The sequence below is a fragment of the Megalobrama amblycephala genome, linkage group LG19 (assembly GCF_018812025.1).
Source record: "Megalobrama amblycephala isolate DHTTF-2021 linkage group LG19, ASM1881202v1, whole genome shotgun sequence".
NCBI classification, from domain to species: domain Eukaryota; kingdom Metazoa; phylum Chordata; class Actinopteri; order Cypriniformes; family Xenocyprididae; genus Megalobrama; species Megalobrama amblycephala.
The window spans coordinates 19,457,865-19,478,863 of NC_063062.1; the positions used below are offsets into that span (position 1 = coordinate 19,457,865).

Genomic DNA, 20,999 nt, shown 5'->3' on the forward strand with positions numbered 1-20,999 from the left:
GAATACAAACACAGAATCCAATCCAGCCTTGTAAAAATGAGCTTTATTTAAATGAAAGTCGAGGACTGAACCAAAAACACACATTTAAACACAGAACCTGAGGACAGAGGCGGCAGAACTCAATAATTCACAAGGCCAGAGTAATCAAACAAACATTCATAATGCAGGACACACCGTAGTACTTTTACACGCTGTCGAGTCGATGGCCTCAGAGCGGCGGTCTCTGTCGCTTCTCCAGGAAGAACTGCGGAATCAAATAAAGGATCAGACAGGGAGCATACTGCTAACAAATCCGTCTCATCCTGTCATCCTCCACTTCCTGTCATTAGAACAGACCTGCTTACAGAGGGCACAGCTGGAGAACGTCTGTCTCATTAAAACAGCACGCAGCTGGAGAGACACTCAGACGCTCTTCACATGCTCCTGTCTATCACACTCTACAAGATTGGCATTCTACATACTATTTTAGAAATAAAGCTGAATGTAGTATGCATGAGGGAACTGATCAACTAAGGACAAAAAAAAAGAAAAGGAAAATATTTTTTCGCCTATTTAAAAGGGACCTAATATGAGTGTGTATGTGAAGTCTTAGCTCAAAATACCCCACAAATCATTTTTTATAGCATGTTAAAATTGCCACATTTTGGGGGTGAGCAAAACGTGCCATTTTTGTGTGTGTCTTTAAATGTAAATAAGCTGGTGCTCCTGGCCGAAAACCTAGGTAGCTGTCTTGCTGCCTCGCTGTCTTATAAGAGAATGACTTGTACGGCAGCGTTTGTGCATGAAGGTACCTCACGAAATTGATTTCGGACAGACTTCTGAGGCAGCGTAAGAGTTTAATGATCTACAGCAATATAGCGCGAGCTTTGGTGAGAACTAAACAAATATTTAATTATTACAGTAGTAATTTCTCGATAGAAATGATATCAAAATTGAAATATGTTGGTCAAAATCGTACATTTATACACAAAATGAGCAGCAAACGCAACTTTCGGACGCCATCTTTATTTTTCTAGCTCAACTGTCACAGAATGGAAACCACAGGATTGTGGGATATCAAAGGCTGCTAAGGATACTTCCATGCTTCCTTCAAAAATCGATCTGAGGAATGTATCTCATGAGACAGGAAGTGAAGCTAACATTGGATTCGGACGTGCCTTGATGCCTTACTACCTTGAAATGTGCCCTCAGAAGGCAGCATATTCCAGTTTTCGGACGCAGCCATAGTTTCAAGAACTCATGCTCTGGCATACCAGCAACAACAAAACAGGACAATCTCACGCACTGAAAATGTCAGAAACTGTCAATAGACCTTTTTCACACTTCCGTGTTTTTGGCTTCCGGAATGATCCACGCTGGGTAAAAGTTTTTCCAGGTACAGTGATAGCCTCGATCAGAACCAGCTCGGGAATCAAAGTTGTTTTACGAATTATATGTCATGAAAATGTTTGAACGTTCTAGGTGAATTATTGGTGAGACTACAGAGCTCTCATTAAGAGCTAAATTTAATAAATAATTTGAAGTGATGGCGGTTAAACTGGTTATATTCTTTGGGTCTGTTTGGCGCGGCTGTGCATTATCGCGCTCTATGTGCTGTAAAGACAGTGCCTGCGTCTAAACGTGCATACTAGCCATCCTAAATAGTAGTCTATGTGACATTAGTAATATTTAGTACTATTTAGGGTGGACAGTATGCACATTGGGATGTATAGTGTTTTTAGCGAAGTGCTGGGGAAATGATTGGCAGCTCCCTTATCACGCAAGCCTGATCCTCTGATTCATAAAACAGGACCGCTCGCACCCTGGATATTTCTGGATATATATAAACACTTCAGTCATCTCTCACTCATATTTTCCTGTCGTCTTCATCATGAAGTGTGTATTATGCACAGTATTATTGTGCTGTTGCAACATTAATGCAAAGACTGATAGTTGTGTACAGTGTGGTGCTGGAAATTAATTATGTCTTACTAGTTTAATCATTTTAATAGATCAGGATATAACTACGGTGGCCCAGTAGTGCACAACACAATGAAATTAAAAAAGCAAACATAAGTTCACAACACAGCGAAATAGAGCCACAACACAGCGAAATAAAGCCACAACACAACGGAAATGCTCCCGACCACTAGGAGGCTCTCAGAGCTCGGTAAAGTTAGTTTTCCTTGCTGTTCTATAGAGTCGGCAGTAATATCAATACCACGATTAGTTTAAACAGTATGTAACCACTGTATATCGACATGAAATATTAATTCAATATCACCTACGTGCAAAATAGCTTCATATTTATACTTGTGAATGATTTGACACGCTACCACGGCGCATGATGAAGGGAACGTCTGCCATTCCCACCATATAATTTGTATTAATTAAAATTACTTTTAACATTTAAAAACAGACATATTCAAATTCCAACGCTTGTCAGTCTTACCAACAGGAACTAACAACCTCTGGAATTTGAACATGTCTGTTTTTAAATGTTAAAAGTAATTTTAATGAATACAAATTATACGTTTTAACCACTTGGTGGTATTGGTGGATGTTCCCTTTATCATGAGCCGGGGTATCGCGTCAAATCATTCACAAGTATAAATATGAAGCTATTGTGAACGTAGTTGATTCTTAATTAATATATCATGTCGATATACAATGCTTACATACTTATAACTAATCATGGTATTGATATCTTTGTAAAACTGTCGACTTTATAGAACAGTGGCAAAGAATAGTAAAATTACCGAGCTCTGAGAGCCCCCAAGTGGTCGGGAGCATTTCCGTTGTGTTGTGGCTTGATTCCGTTTGTGTTGTGGCTTTATTTCGTTGTGTTGTGAACTTATGTTTGCTTTTTTAATTTCGTTGTGTTGTGGGATGTAATGCCATATGAGATTAATACATGCTATATATTTTTAAAACGTATTAAACTCACGTCAATATTGTGTATCTCACGACTTTATATCCTCCATTGAAGTATATATTGGGAGTTAATTTTTTCATGAATAAATTATATAAATAATGTGCATCGTAGGTGATATGATCGGGGGAATTACTGAATGAGTAGCTGCGTAGCCTATACTGACTATAAATCCACCTGCCGTAAATTCGAGCAATGGTCTGAGTGGCCGTATAAGCCACAAACAAGTAGAAAATAATTTCTTTGTAGATTATACAACAGCAACTTGGAAAACAGACAAAACAGAAAAAGGTAAGAAGCGATATTTGAGAAAAGAGCCTATCAATCTAATAGCCGTAGACGCATAGCAGAACTAACTTTACCCCGCGTCACGTGATTTCCGATTCTTGTGAAAAAGGTCTATAGTGGTGTTCAGCCTTATACAGTGGGTACGGAAAGTATTCAGACCCCCTTAAATTTTTCACCCTTTGTTATATTGCAGCCATTTGCTAAAATCATTTAAGTTCATTTTTTTCCTCATTAATGTATACACAGCACCCCATATTGACAGAAAAACACAGAATTGTTGACATTTTTGCAGATTTATTAAAAAAGAAAAACTGAAATATCACATGGTACTAAGTATTCAGACCCTTTGCTGTGACACTCATATATTTAACTCAGGTGCTGTCCATTTCTTCTGATCATCCTTGAGATGGTTCTACACCTTCATTTGAGTCCAGCTGTGTTTGATTATACTGATTGGACTTGATTAAGAAAGCCACACACCTGTCTATATAAGACCTTGCAGCTCACAGTGCATGTCAGAGCAAATGAGAATCATGAGGTCAAAAGAACTGCCTGAAGAGCTCAGAGACAGAATTGTGGCAAGGCACAGATCAAACACAGCTGGACTCAAATGAAGGTGTAGAACCATCTCAAGGATGATCAGAAGAAATGGACAGCACCTGAGTTAAATATGGTATATTTCTTTTTTAATAAATCTGCAAAAATGTCAACAATTCTGTGTTTTTCTGTCAATATGGGGTGCTGTGTGTACATAAATGAGGAAAATAAATGAACTTAAATGATTTTAGCAAATGGCTGCAATATAACAAAGAGTGAAAAATTTAAGGGGGTCTGAATACTTTCCGTAACCACTGTATGTTTCAGAATTAACCTTTGTGAAAATCCAGCATTAAAAAGACCCTTGTCTTTTTAGCAGTCTAGTGCAAAATGATTGGCGCAAATGTATAATACTTTACAGATTTTTTTTTTTTTGGGACATTTCCAATAAAAATGAAATTTAACCATGATGTGCTCAGTGACTCAGATGGTGTTCAGTGGTACATCCCAAAACACAACACTTGTAATGCCTCTTTGGCGCAGACATGGGCCCTGTCCCAAATGGCACACTTCATAGCACTTTCGGTCTTGTTGATTTCCAATGGCTGTTCCTTTTGTCAATTTTAGGTCTCAGAAGGGTGCTCACAAGCACCCCCTTTGTGGTCGATATGTGCCCTCAATGCACACTTTTGCCGAGCCCACACTGGTGCAAGCTCCGCAGCAAAAATCTTCCCGACAGTCAAAGTGGCATTACGTCACAAAAGTGCGGACTCGTAGGAAGACCGTGTTTAGGGTGCCAATGTACAACTCCAGCTGCGACAGCGAGGATACAGAAATGGTGGACTCTGGGCTTCTTACTCAGGGCTGTCTATGCTAATAGGACGGGACTTCTCCCTAAAATTACGTCATCATAGCAGGGAATCTGAATCGGCTCGTTTGAAGAGACTGCTTCTGATTTATGGGAATTATAAAATGGATTTTTACCATTATAGGCTGATTGTTCTAGCACTACGGACACACATCGGTGTACAAACACTTTATAAAAGTGAATTTTGCATAATAGGTCCCCTATATAATAATTATAATAATAAGAAATAAATATTAAAATGTTTTTATTGTATTATTATTTAAATTATAAAAATGAACAAATCAAAGAAATATTACTACTATTGTAATGTAAAATAAAACATAATAATAATAACAGTAAAATGACAATACTTATATTTATATTTATGACTGTCTTAATTTCTTTGCTTTCAAACTCTAAACCATAGAGCTTTTATTTTGGTGGAAATCTACTGGGGAACCTTAAAGATTATGTAAAATACAGAAATCTATATCAATATGATAAAAATCGCATCCCTGATGCATACTGTACATACATAGTATACAACAGAGCACATGGTATCCCACAATGCAATGTGCTTGACCTTCCATTTTGATGAATGTGATCTCAACTGCATTTTTTAAGTAATTTATTTACTTAATATTTGATATGTCTGGCAAAAGCTAAGACATTTTAACAAAAATTGAATTGAAAATTTGATTTTGAAACAACTGGAGAATTGCTAAATAAACATGCAACAAAAAAGATCATGTGACCATAATACTAAAGTTTGAAATTGTTGCATGTTGTTTCACATACAATTTTTAAAAAGTAGACAATACATATACTACATACTGCACAATATGCAGTATGCTTACCCTCCTGACGCTGGCAAAGGCGGGACCAAAAGTTGTGTGCGTGTGTGTGCTGGAACGAATCCATTGTGGAAGTTTCTGCAGTGTGCCTGTTCGGGCGTATCGATGGTCGCACAGCACAATGCATGCGTAATCGCCACTGTGACGGATCGCCCGACCTGTGTGGGGTAAGAAGTCAGAAACAAATGTGTTAAACTGCTTTACTCTGCTTTATCAGCTATTAAACAACTGTTAGATGGCAGAATGCATTGTCTTAATAGTTGAATTGGTAATAAAAGTACTAGTCTAGTATGCGATTCTCAATTCAGACAATGTGTTTGCCCTTTGTGAAACAGCATTGAATCTCAGGAGGTCTTGAGAATGTGGCTTCACCTACCAATAGATTGATTGACAGCTTTCATGCAGAGACTCTCAACCAAAGCCTTCCCAGGACTTTTACCACTGATGTGAGGCTGAAAATGTAGGGAAAGAGTTAGAAATGGCCAATGTGTTTCTGCAAGTTCACATCTGCACCATCCCGTACTACATCTCACCATGTGCTTGTCCAGGTAAGCCATCTTCTCCTGCAGCTCTGGTGACTTTATGTTGGGATACGGCATTCCAACCATAACGATACATCTAAACGCATCCACAGATGCAAAAAGCTGTTTCATTCAACAATTAAACAAGATCATTTAACAAATAAAATGTTTTGGAAACATTGTGAAAAAAAAAAAACCTTAGTTACAACATGAAAAATAAGTCATCTGTAATATTAAGTACTTCAGATAAAAGCCATTCACGTTATGAAGATGACATTTAAAATAAGGTGGATACATACTGCAATAGTATGTTATTCTATTGTAACATGCAGTGCTAGTACTCACCTGCCCAGTTCATCAGAGAAGTTGATTCCTTCACTCATTTTCCCTCCGACTACAGAGAATAGCAGCGCCCCGGTCTGGCCACTTCGAGCATTACTGCAGCGCTGCATCAACAAACCATTTTACACTATAAAAGACTATAAAAACACTATAAAACAAATCAAATAAACAAATAAAATTGGTTTAAAATACGATTAATATGAGTCAATATTATCGATTTCACTGCACCGTCACTATCGGATGAAATCTGACCTCACACTAACTTTGCAACATTGACAGTTATTGAACTGAATAGAAACTAAACTGAGCCGAATAATGACACTCTTTTCTTCTTCAGCTAAAATTGAATTGATTTCTACCCTGATGTATTTTACAATAAAACTGTTCAATTCATGTGAAGCTGCTTTGAAACAATCTGCATTGACTTGACTATAATGACATTTATTGTAGATATAAACAGACAGTTCTGTTCTGGTTTACTGCATAAGGCACAGTTATGTTTGCATGTAATACAAGTATAGTAATATTCACATATTAACACACCTGTATACACTTGGAATAGTCACTGAGCACTTGCTCAACCTGACTGGCTTTTTTCGGCTCCTGGAAAATCTGAAACACACAGAGGGAATCTTAACTCAAGCATAAACTGACTTTGCATGATAGTGTTGCCGTTTGTGTACCTTCTTCTTAGACTGCAGCCGCTGGAGGACACCAGTGCTTTCCCAGTGTCCCAGAATCCTCTTCTCATATTCGTAGGAGGGGAAGAAACAGACCACGCCCCCCGGCACTATGTTACAGAGGTTTGACAGAACCCGGCCCGTCTCCTCCATCTGATATAGGTGATAAGTATAAAGATCATGCTGAACATATTTTTGTTATTTCCATGATTTTTCACTCTACCATTAATTATACAGAATTATTAAGTTTGAAAATGAAATCATTACCAGTGTTGGGAGAAAGTTATATTTAAAAGTAATGTGTTACAATATTGTGTTACTCCCAAAAAAGCAACTAATTGTGTTAGTTACTTTTTATATAATAATTTTGTCAAGGTAACGACATCCTTATGTCATTAGATATTCCCTCAACATAGATCTTATGACAAATATGACATTCTCACAAGTTAAAGGTCCCGTTCTTCGTGATCCAATGTTTCAAACTTTAGTTAGTGTGTAATGTTGTTGTTAGAGTATAAATAAAATCTGTAAAATTTTAAAGCTCAAAGTTCAATGCCAAGCGAGATATTTTATTTAACAGAAGTCGCCTACATCGAACGGCCAGTTTGGACTACATCCCTCTACTTCCTTCTTTAATGACGTCACTAAAACAGTTTTTTGACTAACCTCCGCCCACAGGAATACACAAGAGTTGCGTTTGTAGAGTGTGTTTGTCGCCATGTCGTCGAAACGCTGTTATTTTCATCCCGCAGTCCAATCACCGGGTCTGATTCCGGCTCAAATTGATAGGGTAAAATTAAAGACATGTTTACAATAACACTGAGCGCGTGCATCTCCACGTTATGGTAAGAGGCGTGACCTTTCCGGGCAAGGTTTGCTAAGCTGCTGTCGAATCACAACACAGGAACCGCTGGCACAATCAGAACTCGTTACGTATTTCTGAAGGAGGGACTTCATAGAACAAGGAAGTCATCAGCCCATTTTTATGACAGTGGAAACAGCGGTATACAGATAAGTAAATTATGTGAAAAATACTGTGTTTTTTTACACGCGAAACATGAACACGTTATATTGCACACTATAAACACAATCAAAGCTTCAAAAAAACACGAAAAACGGGACCTTTAATATGTTGTGTCTATGACGTGAACCAAACATGTCACCATATTTATGTGTATTTTGTGGCCGTAATTTAAAATAAGTAGATTTTTGTGTTTGCATGCAACCATGTGTGGAATTTTTTATTTGCACATGTAAGTTTTACCATCTGCGGCGTGTCTCTAGTTTGAAAAGTGAACTCCAACTGTTGTCCTGAGGGGCCGGCGCAAAGGATTATGGGTAGGATGTTCTCAGGGGGAATGACATGACCTGAAGCCATTACGCAACAGTTACACACATGATTAGCAACATTGCAAAAGATGGTAAGAAATGAGCACAATAACGTAAACTCACCACATGAGAACTCTAAAATACGGTCTTCTGTGACCCCGGCGGAAAACAGAAGCTGCTCTTTGAAATCAGCAACCTGCAAAACATTAACACAAAATAAGTCTTGCTTTCAGAGTGATATTCCACACACTGCGAGTCTTTAATGTTGGGTTATGTAAGCGGGACAGCTGTGTCACCGTCTCCAATAGTCTGTGTATGTGTGTGTGTGTGTGTGAGCTGACGGGCTGCATGGTTCCCCCGGCGATGATCACAGCCCTGCACTCCTCCACGATCTGTGCGAAGTGAACCGCGGAGTTCAGCAAGAGAAATTTCAGACTGCTCTGGGCAAGACATGCTGGAGAAAGGAATTATTTGTGAGAGACAATTTCACATGTGTATCGTTATGCAGGTGATCAAATACTCCACTAACCCTGCCTTTGTATCACGACTCGTCCGTCTTTGTTAGTGTTAGTAAGGGCAGACAGGAAACTTTCAACCAGCATCATTGGAGAGGCCATGATTGGTTTGTCCTCTACTGCCATCTGCTGTTCTGAAACATCTAGAACATCAAAAACACACGTTTTACATTGGGTGCGTCTCAATCAGCTCCCTAGTTCAATATTCAGGGCACTGATCAGGGAGTCGGCCAATATAAGGGCTGCCTCAATCGCAAAATCCTTCCAGTGCACTTGAATGAAAAAAATCCCACAATGCACTGCAAAAAACAGGGAGCATCGATGCTCACTATGCTCCCTTACCGGAAAATACGCCACATTTCTGAAGTGCGAAAACATAAGAAGCATGAGCCAACTCAAATATAATGACATGCGATAGAAGATTTGAAAAGACAAACCGTTTTATTATTATTATTATTACTGTTATATGTCAGCATAAACGCACATTGCTAGACAGGTAGTGAACACATGTAGCTAACATTAATAACAGAACAATGTGTTTAAACTGCATAAAAAATATCACAAAGATATAGGTCCTGTCAGCAGTTAAAGGGATAGTTCACCCAAAAATGAAAATTCTGTCATTTATTACTTACCCTCATGCCGTTCCACACCCGTAAGACCTTCGTTAATCTTGAGAACACAAATTAAGATATTTTAGTTGAAATCCGATAGCTTCATGAGGCCTCCATAGGGAGCAATGACATTTCCTCTCTCAAGATCCATAAAGGTACTAAAAACATATTTAAATAAGTTCATGTGAACTGCTGTTCGGAGCGCCAAAGTCACGTGATTTCAGCCGTTGGCAGATTGACACGCGATCTGAATCATGATTCGACACACTGATTCATAATGCTCCGATTCTTCAAGAAGCAGTGTTTTGAAATCGTCCATCACTAAATAAGTCGTTATTTTGGTTTTTTTGGTGCGCCAAAAATATTCTCGTCACTTTATAATATTAATATTGAACCACTGTACTCACATGAACAGATTTAAATATGTTTTTAGTACCTTTATGGATCTTGAGAGAGGAAGTGTCATTGCTCCCTATGGAGGCCTCACGGAGCTATCGGATTTCAACAAAAATATCTTAATTTGTGTTCTGAAGATTAACGAAGGTCTTACGGGTGTGGAACGGCATGAGGGTGAGTAATAAATGACAGAATTTTCATTTTTGGGTGAACTAACCCTTTAATTAATACCAGCGTGATGCTCTACAATGTACATTCACGCCGTACATAATCATGTCACCGTAAATTAGAAATTGAGTAATCTAATCACTGTCCCAATGTGTAGTGAACCAGGGTCCTTACCAGTGCCCGGATTTGTGTACACAATATACTGATTCACTAATTCGGGAGCTAGGGAGCTGATTGAGATGTACCCATTGTCTTGAGTGCTGCTTCTCCAAAACCATGATGTATAATGAGGAACTAAGGCACTGTTTCCACCTGGTATTAAAGGCATAGTTCACCCAAAAATGAAAATTCTGTCATCATTTACTCACCCTCAAATAGTTCCAGTCCTGTATGAATTTCTTTGTTCTGCTGAACACAAAGGAAGATATTTGTAAGAATGTCAACAACCAAATAGATTTCGCCCCCCGTTTACTACCATAGTAGGAAAAAAAAAAACTATGGTAGTAAAGAAGGAATTCTTCCAAATATCTTCCTTTGTGTTCAGCAGAACAAAGAAATTCATACAGGACTGGAACTATTTGAGGGTGAGTAAATGATGACAGAATTTTCATTTTTGGGTGAGCTATCCCTTTAAAGGGTTAGTTCACCCAAAAAATGAAAATTCTGTCATTTATTACTCACCCTTGTGTCGTTCACACATCCGTAAGACCTTTGTTCATCTTCGGAACACAAATTAAGATGTTTTTGATGAAGTCTGAGAGGTTTCTGTCTCTCCATAGAGATCCAACGCAACTACCACTTTCAAGGTCCAGAAAGGTAGGAGTGACATCATTAAAGTACTCCATGTGACTCCAGTCGCTTAAACTCAATTTTATGAAGCGAAACACTTACAAAAATATTGATCTGCAATGTACGTTCACGAGGCATACGGTTTGTGTTCACACGAGAGCTGACATTGTTGCATGAACACGCTTTGGATAATATTATTTTGTAAATAAAGAGGTAAATTGTTTTGGGTGTTTTTCGCACAAACAAAGCAATCATGTCGTTTCATAAAATTTAGTTTAAGCCATGGAGTAATGATGTCACTCCTACCTTTCTGGACCTTGAAAGTGGTAGTTGCGTTGGATCTCTATGGAGAGACGGAAACCTCTCAGACCTCATCAAAAATATCTTAATTTGCGTTCTGAAGTTGAACGAAGGTCTTACAGATAAAAAAATACAAATAAATGACAATATTTTCATTTTTGGGTGAACTAACCCTTTAAGATGCGTTCGATTAGTCGACTGGATCGCAAGTAGACGAGGCAGACACATACCCGTTTACACTGGTATTTTAATCCATCCCTTTTGTCCACTTTTGTCCTGATTTCTTTGAAGGGAGGGTCTATGGGTGGGTAAATGTAAGGGATTTTTCAGATCTTTCGATCTAATGGACAAAATAAGCTTGTGCAATTGTGGGATTACAAATTTAAGAATCTGTTTAAGATCTGATGACCCTACTTCCTGACATAACCTCACATGAAATACTAAGGTGAAGTACATTGTATTTAGCATTTTAAGGTAGAGATGACAACATCAGATGAATGATTCTGTTTAGCAAAGTTTCTAGCAAGAGTTTTCTGCCAGTTCCTGTTCTCTTTATTGTATGTCTAATGAGTCAGATTACTGAGACTCTCGCCTTTTGTCATTAATGGCTCTTGGAGCCCCTGTCCCATTCTTTGAATAGGTATGCTGATTGGATTAGGACTTGTGACACTCTAGCGTCTGGGGCGGGTTCCTATACCTGAATACTTCATTTGCATGCTTTGTTGTCTCCCTGGTGCTTTGTCTCTATCACTAAGCACTGCCCCCTAAAATGTATATAAACTTCATTGTACACTGCCTTAGTTAGACTTGATGACTGCAGCTACTGACAGCACGTGATCATGACAGAAAAACATACAGCGAGCATCAGCTTTCGTTTCTGCTCTTTACAGCCGTAAGACCGGCTGGCTGAACGTGGTGAGTGCGTGTTAGAAATCAGGAATGGTGTGAGAACATTGAAACCTTAGGTCTTCAGCCGACAAAATTGAAATTACATTTGGCTAGCGCAATGTTTACGCGTTAGAACAGTAAGCGGTCTTTAGTGGCTGTTCGAACACATGTGTTTTCGACTACCTCTGGAAGTTGCTGAAAGTAGACAAAATCAAAACGTTTTACACCCCATTTACACCTGTATTTAGCTTCGTCCACTTGATCGACCAAAACATACCTTAATAGCAGGTGGAAACAAGGTCTAAATGTTTACTGATATCAGATTGTACCTGTAGGTTTGTTCTGAAGCGTCTGCAGGAAACGTCCGAGTCCTTCTGTGCGACGGTTCTCTTTGTTCTTCGAGCTGGAGTGTGTGTTTACACCGCTGCCTTCATATTTCTCCACAAATCCACACAGCTACACACAGGACACAGATCATCAGGGTGTGTTTATGACCACTTCTTAAATTCATAAATGTGTTCTCGTACTGACCTTTCGGCTGATCATGCTCTTCTCAAAATATTTCTGAACCTTCAAAAGACAGATTAAACCATGTTAAGAATTATAACAATGTCAAATTAATATTAATATGTTTTTGTTTCCAGAATGTACCAATGAAGTTGGTACAGTTATGTTATCGTTAACCAAAACTATTGAAAATCTTTTTTTTTAATTGAAATAAATCAGAAATAAAATATCAATATTAGATGAAAAACTTAAAAATGATGCCTTGACAACTAACTGAAAAAAAGTTCTAACACTACTAAAACTGAAATAAAAATAAAATAAATATAAATATTAAAGAAACTGATAAAAATGTCAAAAGCACATTTTAAAAATTTCTCATGTTTTTGTTACCAGAATATACCAACAAAGTGCAGTGCAGTGTAAAAAATACAACTGTTTTCGTTAATTGAAATAAATCCGAAATAAAATATAAAAGATGAAAAAGTTGCCTTGGCAAATAACTGAAATAAAATAAAGTTCTAAAATTACTAAAACTGAAATAAAAATAAATTAAAGCTAAATAGAAATATTAAAAAACAAGTTAATAAAAATGACAAAAGCACATAACAAAATTACTAAAGTTAAAATAAAAAAAGAAAATATAGAGCAAAAGCTAATTCAAAATATTAATAAATAAAATAGTATGTAAATAATACTAAAATAACTCAAGAGTTGGAGTAATACCTTAAAAAGGTTTATGTTATCAACTTGACCCTTAAACAGGAAGTCGTTGATGGTCAGCAGCTCACTTCCTGTTGTTTAAAGAAATTCAAAACCAAATGAACATTTTTAGGCTGTTTCTCAATTCCAAGAACGCAAAGAACGGACTTGCGTTCCCGTTGCTCAACTGACCGTCCGACCAATGCACAATAAATACAACAGAACATCACAAACAAATATCATAACCTATTAAAACATTTATTTCATAATATTATTATAGGCGTTTATTTTCATATTATTTTAAATAATTTTATTTTACCTCGTGTATTTGTGAAAATAAGTATGCATGTTTAATGTTACCTATGCTTTGCCAATGTTAAGATTCTTTTTAATATGCCAATAAAAATACTGTAGGCTTTCTTCAGGTTATCACTTTATTAAAATTAAGCAAAACAAACGGACAAATGTTTGCTTTCACAAGCCGTTGTGTATTTGCCAGCTTGCAGCGGTAATCTCTTAAGTGAGAATGAGAAGTTTAAAGCTGACAGGCCTCCGTACGTTGTCCGCCCGCAGTGCCTTCTGGGATTTCTAACGGTTTGATTCTCTCAAGTCTGCATTCAATGCATCCTTGATATCAAAAACACATCCAGGTACTTTCATGCGTTCTCTGTACTTGCATTCTTGAGTATAGAGTGCCCCAGGGATGACGCATTTTTGTAGGCAAAACCCGGAAGCGAGTTAGCATTTTAGGACTTCCGGTTCCAACGCCGTCAAGTCTATGGGTTTTTTGAATGGGTTTTTGCTAAATCGCCTGAAATAAGGTCTGTGGTTAACAAAGCCTCTAAATACTTTCACGTTTTGATCTGACATAAAACACACCAGTTATAACCCGCTTGTGATTTTTTTTAACTTTTACTGTGTCTTAAAATCGGCGGTTGCTAACAAATTGCTAAAAGGGACTACTTCCTTTGGCAGGGACTTTAGACGGGACATTTGGACAGCATTTCTCATGAAAAAGTGGATGAGTATTAATAACAGCGCAGATCATAATCAGCAAGCATGTTTTTATATAAAGTTGTTTTTTTAAATACAGTTTGAGGAAGCTTGGTGGTGACGACGTTGATCCGCGACCAAGGTGTGCTGTAGTCCGTTTATAACCTACTGTTAGCCTTTTATATCTGACGACTTTATTTAAGCTTCAAAATCTATAAATGTTGCGTTAACTTGTAAAGATTATCTTGATAGACAAAACGTGTAAGTGTCATAACCCTTTGTTAAACACAGAGCTTATTTTCTGCGATTTTCCAAAAGTTTATGGGAAAAATGCATAGGCTTTCAACCGAGGGAAACCGTGCGCCGCTAACTTCCGGGTTGGCCTACAAAAACGCGTCATCCCTGGGGCACTCTATTGGAATTGAACTTCATCGGTTGATGATGACATAGTACAAGGACGCAAAGAATACTTCATTAAGGAGGAAAACTCTTAGAAGCAAAAAGTTTCTATGCTTGCAGGTTGTGTTTGTTTACCTGCTTGGCAGGACTGAGTGTTCGGATTCTGACCCACTTTACCTGTTAACAGTAAATGACAGCAATAAATCAGGTAGATAAAACCAGATGGAACAAGATAAAATACACAAACAAAACTATGCAGCGCACAGCTTACCTCCGAGTGTTCGCACAAGCCCCTCCAGCACAAAGAGGATCTGTTTGATGTACATCAGATTTTTCGCCTTCAATCGACTTCTGCAACCATCCGACACAATGACATGTACAGTAAATCACAATGATAATGTCATCTGATGTCTAAAAACATGACTCTAGCTGACTTTAATTTAAGTTTGTACTTTTGTGATAGTATTAATAATAAGAAATATTTCTTGAGAAGTAAATCAGCATATTAGAATGATTTCTGAAGGATCATGTGACAATAAAGACTGGAGTAATGATGCTGAAAATTCAGTTTTGCCATCACAGGAAGAAATTACATTTTAAAATATAGCAGTTCTTATAAATTGTAATAATATTTCACAATAATACTGTTTTTACTGTATTTCTGATCAAATAAATGCAGTCTTGGTGAGCAGAAGAGACTTCTTTCAAAAACATTTTGGTGCTCAACAGCATTAGTCCCATTCATTTTCATTGTATGAACATTCAAAAGTTCTTCTTTTGTGTTCCACAGTGGAAAGAAAGTCATACGAGTTTGGAACGACATGAGGGTGAATAAATGACCCTAATTTAGATGTACAAAGTGCTTGAAATGTGTTCTTTACCTGTAGCGCTCACAGTACTGAGAGAGCTGTGAATGAGCCCTGCAGAGCTGAAACATAAGAAATGCACATTAGTTAACCAGCCTGAGTTGTCTAGATCTGATCAGTGAGTTTGTGCATGCATATACCTGTGCTCCACTGATTTCAGTGCTGTGTATGGCTGAGATGGTGTCAGTCAGATTATGAGCCTCATCTATAATGACAATCTGATCCTTTAGTTTGATCCCTGACGCTTTGCGGGTGGAAGCATGAAGCAGTGACTGATACGGCAACACCACCACCTGAGAAAAAGAGAGAAAGACTGAATGCATGTTTTATATAAATGAGAGTGTATTCCAGTTGGTGTGTGTGTACCTGAGCTGCAGGTATGGCCATCCGTGTGCTGTAGTAAGGACACGTGTGTGTTTCCCGGCCGTGCTGTAGGAGCTGCTCCACGTCTCGCACCTTCACCAGCACTTCGTCCCTCATCGCCATCAAATTCTCAAAACCAGAGAAAGCACACGTCGCCTTGACATCACCACGCCTCCGCTTCGGCTCCAAGTCTGTAGCCTTTTCTCGCTTCTCTGCAGATGGAGGTCAGAACATTTTCCTCATTATGTCATTCTCTCCTGATTATGTATTCATTGGGTCATTTGAAATAGCAATAACACTGTGTTTGAATTGGCAGAGATCGTGTTTATCTTTCTGACCATGTTTGTTTTTCTGCATTTCCAAACAGCGGTCGTTCATCATTTGGACGTTTCCGAGCCGGATGACCTCTGGATTAATGCACAGGTTCTAATAAGGGCAAAAGTGACACAGAAATCATCTGTTTTGCCTTTTATGAATTTTAATGTGTTCATAAGAATTTATTGTTGAAAACTGGCCTAGCATTGTGGCAGCGACTTTTGCTCAGGCAAGCAGCACTTGTTTTTTTCAGAAAATTTGAAAATCTAAAATTTAAAAGTTCATTTAAAAAATATATAAATGTACAATTCTTGTTATAGGTACTCATTATATAGTTTTTATTGTAACTATTTTTATTATATTAAAGGGTTAGTTCACCCAAAAATGAAAATAATGTCTTTAATTACTCACCCTCATGTCGTTCCACACCCGTAAGACCTTCGTTCATCTTCGGAACACAAATTAAGATATTTTTGTTGAAATCCGATGGCTCAGTGAGGCCTCCATAGCCAGCAATGACACTTCCTCTGTCAAGATCCATTAATGTACTAAAAACATATTTAAATCAGTTCATGTGAGTACAGTGGTTCAATATTAATATTATAAAGCGATGAGAATATTTTTGGTGCACCAAAAAAATCAAAATAACGACTTATTTAGTTATGGCTGATTACAAAACACTGCTTCAGGAAGCATCGGACCATAATGAATCAGTGTATCGAATCATGATTCGGATCGTGTGTCAAACCGCCAAACTGCTGAAATCACGTGACTTTGGCGCTCCGAACGGCTGATTCGACATACTGATTCATAATGGTCCGAAGCTTCCAGAAGCAGTGTTTTGAAATCGACCATCACTAAATAAGTCGTTATTTTGATTTTTTTTGGCGCACCAAAAATATTCTCGTCACTTTATATTATTAATATTGAACCACTGTACTCACATGAACTGATTTAAATATGTTTTTAGTACCTTTATGGATCTTGAGAGAGGAAATGTCATTGCTCACCTCACGGAGCCATCGGATTTCAACAAAAATATCTTAATTTGTGTTCCGAAGATGAACAAAGGTCTTACAGGTGTGGAACGGCATGAGGGTAATAAAGTAATAAATGACATAATTTTCATTTTTGGGTGAACTAACCCTTTAAATACTGTATATTGATTATAGTATAATTACAACATTATACACTAGTGTTAACATTTTTGGGTGGTCAGTTGATTTTTTTAAAAAGAAATTAATACTTTTATTCAGAAAGGTAATTGTTCTTTTAAACTTTCTATTCATCAAAAAATCCTAAAAAATTTTTTTTTATCAGTTTCCACAAAAATATGAAGCAGCACAACTGTTTTCAACACTGATAATAATAAGAATGTTTCTTTATGAAGAATCAGGTAACACTGAAGACTGGAGTAATGATGCTGAAATTTCAGCTTTACTGTCATATTACAAAACATTCATTAAAAAATATCACAGGCCCCAAACTTTTAAATGGTACAATTATTGCATAAGTGTATATAAATCATAGTCATACTGTAATCACAAGAATAAATCTGGTGTATGTTTACCTGTCTGGAGCCCAGGTTCACCAAGCGGACAGCGGCCCCATAAGGACTCTTCTGTACCTCATGCACAAACTGAGCCAGCTGAGAGTGAGTTCGGCTACAGTAATAGATCTTAATATATAAAAAAAAAAATACATTGTTAAACATGCACAATACCAATACAGGGTGGATTTAAACATGCAGTTTAAACATGCACCTTAGTGACATGATCCTCTTCTAGATCTTCATCTTCATCATCATCACACAGCCTGTGGAGGAAGCGCTATGAGAACTCAAGGCTGGGAAACACACACTCATCCAGTCATTCTCAAACACAATCAATACCTGCTCTTGGGCGTGGCCTCATCATCACTCTCATATTCTGCTACAATAAGCCCCTCCTCCTCTGGATCGTGGCTCTCTGACTCCACCCCCTCTCTGCTGAGCTGCAGTAATTTTACAGCCTCATCATCTTCACTGGCCTGTTAAAGGTGCAATAAGCAACCTGATACTTTAACTGAATAAATATCCATATGAGCAATAGAAATAAAGCAGATCCTCGCTCAATTTATATATTTCAAACGTATTTATTTGACTAGACTATTAAATATTTAAATATATATATATATATATATATATATATATATATATATATATATGCCAAATTTTTCAATATTTATTTATTTTTCTTAATTTTAAATTTTTCTAAATAGTAAAACCTTCTGTTTATTTCCAAGTACAGATGAAAAAACAAGCCAGATTGCAGTCTTTCGGATCCCACTGTTCATGCACTCACTTTTCTCTTCACAGCATATCTGAGCTGGGCATTGTGTCGGATCATCTCCAGTCTCTCCTCTCGCTTCTTCCGTTTCAGCTCTTCATCCTGAATGAAATTGAGGATGACATTTTTTAAAGGGTTAGTTCATCCAAAAATGAAATTTCTGTCATTAATTACTCACCCTCATGTCGTCCCAAACCCATAAGACTTCAGAACCCAAATTCAGAAATTTTTCATGAAATCCATTTCTGAACTACACATAGGCAAGCAATGTCACTGCACCTTTTGAGGTCCAGAAAGGTATTGAGTACTGAGCCGTCGTCATTCGAACGTAGAACACAGAAGCCTGCACTGCATTCGCTATGTCAACTGCGTATGACAACAGTTCAAACTGTTAAATAAAGTCGTTATTTTTGTTTTGTTTTTGCACACAAAAAGTATTCTTGTCACTTCATAACATTAAGGTTGAACCACTGCAGTCACGTTTATTATTTTAACAGTGTCTTTAATACCTTTCTGGACCACAAAAGGTGCAATGACGTTGCTGCCTATGTGTGGTTCTGAAACCCTCAGATTTCATCAAAAATATCTTCATTCAAAGATGAATGAAGGTCTTACAGGTTTGGAACGACATGAGGGTGAGTAATTAATGACAGAAAATTTCATATTTGGGTGAACTAACCCTTTAAACTCTCTTAGACATTGAATTTCAATCTTTTAGATGCCATGGACTCATATATTATCATCCTCGTGAAAGGCAGCTTGATATTTTTATATATGAAAAACCCAATTTAAAAATAATTTAAATAAAAATTATAGTTTTTTTACATTACATTTTTTTGTACTCAATATAGTACTGTACTGTTATCTGTACTATTTATTTATTTAAAAATGTTAATTTTTAATTTATTGAATCATTTAATATTATTATTTTATTTTATTTTTCACTTTTCCCCCTAGCACTACCTTTAAGCGCACTGTTTGAGCTTAACTGGCCTTGAAGATCCAATAAACTGTTAAAGGCATATAACAGTTGTCATACCTTTAACTTGTTCACCATGTCTCTTTCTGCTTTCTTCTGCACAAACTCAGACACCCAGTCTGGCTCTGATAGGTGGCCGTTGCTGTTCTCCTCCTTCACAGCATCACACTCCTCCGGTCGATCCAGAAGTTTAGCAGCCTCCTGTTTCTTCTTCTCCTCATAGTCTCTCAGCCACGTCAGTGCACCACATATTAGACTCAGAGACTTTCCCTGAGGGATCAAACACAAGAAAGCTCAAACACCCTCTGTAATCTGTGTTAAGATGAACTGATCTCATGCGCAGACTGACCGTGCCAGTGGGACTCTCGAATATACCGATTTTCCCCTGATCCAGAGCAGTGTAAAGTGCCTCCATGAAGCTCTCCTGAATGGGATAGGGCTGGAAGGGGAAAGGAAACCGACCGCTCTTGCTCTCCATGTCATATAATCGGGATCAGGACGAAGCGATTCCTAACATACAGACTAAACACCCATAGACTGAACAATTCAACGCTGCGTTTGGCCAGTAACACACTGACAATAAACACCTCACGGTTTCAACGGAACATGACAGTTCATATCTAAATGTGCCATTTTCCCCGCGTAATTACATTGAGATTACAAATGGCTGTAAAGAAATATCACGTTATTCCACATCAAAGAAAACACGTTCTGACAGCGTAAACTTCCTCGAACAAACGCGCCAGTCTTCTGATTTAACCAATGAAAACAAAGGAAATCTTCTTAGAAGATAGGGACCCTCATCAACTTCCACTCTTTCATAAAAACCGAAACAAGAAACTTCACCCTTTCTTTTAATATTTTTTATTGTATATTTTATGTGTTTTTTTTAGCTTTTGTTTTTATGTCTATTTAGCCTCAATTTTTTTTATTTGTTTTAGTAATTTTAGTATTTAATTTTTTTCTTTTAACTGTATTTTATTCCAGATTTATTTCAATGACCAAAAACTGTTAATAATTTAGTTAACCATAACAGCACCGTTTTCTTGAATCTTCCATTGATTTTCACAAACTATCATTCTTTTATTTAAACATCAGTAATGTTTTGTTTAGTGTCTGTCTATTTAATATTTGTAATCTATCTATCTATCTATCTATCTAACATATATCTATCATATATTCATATCCATATTGTACATGCATTTACGAATTAGTATTGTTTTAAAGGTCCCGTTTTTCGTGGTTTTTTGAAGCTTTGATTGTGTTTATAGTGTGCAATATAACATGTGTTCATGTTTCGCGTGTAAAAAAAACACAGTATTTTTCACATAATTTACTTATCTGTATACCGCTGTTTCCACTGTCATAAAAACGGGCTGATGACTTCCTTGTTCTATGAAGTCCCTCCTTCAGAAATACGTAATGAGTTCTGATTGTGCCAGCGGTTCCTGTGTTGTGATTCGACAGCAGCTTAGCGCACCTTGCCCGGAAAGGTCACGCCTCTTACCATAACGTGGAGATGCACGCGCTCAGTGTTATTGTAAACATGTCTTTAATTTTACCCTATCAATT

At 37.4% G+C, this 20,999-nt stretch overlaps 1 protein-coding gene across 1 annotated transcript; it reads right to left on the minus strand.

Moving 5' to 3' along the window:
• Positions 1 to 23: 23 nt before the first annotated feature.
• ddx11 (DEAD/H (Asp-Glu-Ala-Asp/His) box helicase 11) lies at positions 24 to 20,228 on the minus strand. The gene is made up of 26 exons (XM_048168106.1): positions 19,777 to 20,228; positions 19,488 to 19,697; positions 18,464 to 18,550; positions 18,013 to 18,149; positions 17,885 to 17,936; positions 17,692 to 17,799; positions 16,145 to 16,232; positions 15,810 to 16,018; positions 15,584 to 15,736; positions 15,459 to 15,505; positions 14,849 to 14,928; positions 14,713 to 14,754; positions 13,210 to 13,277; positions 12,511 to 12,549; positions 12,309 to 12,435; positions 8,839 to 8,967; positions 8,651 to 8,763; positions 8,433 to 8,505; positions 8,245 to 8,348; positions 6,984 to 7,133; positions 6,844 to 6,912; positions 6,304 to 6,404; positions 5,971 to 6,055; positions 5,814 to 5,889; positions 5,441 to 5,595; positions 24 to 244 (listed from the first exon to the last, which is right to left on the minus strand). The coding sequence occupies exons 1-26, from the start codon at positions 19,903 to 19,905 to the stop codon at positions 209 to 211; spliced, it is 2,667 nt and encodes an 888-aa protein (XP_048024063.1). The 5' UTR covers positions 19,906 to 20,228; the 3' UTR covers positions 24 to 208.
• Between the last annotated feature and the right edge of the window lie 771 nt (positions 20,229 to 20,999).

Bases quoted from the DNA above. Each gene is read 5' to 3' on its own strand.
- ddx11 (XM_048168106.1), bottom strand. From the start codon at position 19,905: ATGGAGAGCAAGAGCGGTCGGTTTCCTTTCCCCTTCCAGCCCTATCCC. The intron at 19,698-19,776 runs GTCAGTCTGCGC...TTGATCCCTCAG, and splicing joins TCGAGAGTCCCACTGGCACG to GGAAAGTCTCTGAGTCTAAT. The intron at 14,929-15,458 runs GTAAAGAACACA...GGATGGTTGCAG, and splicing joins CAGTACTGTGAGCGCTACAG to AAGTCGATTGAAGGCGAAAA.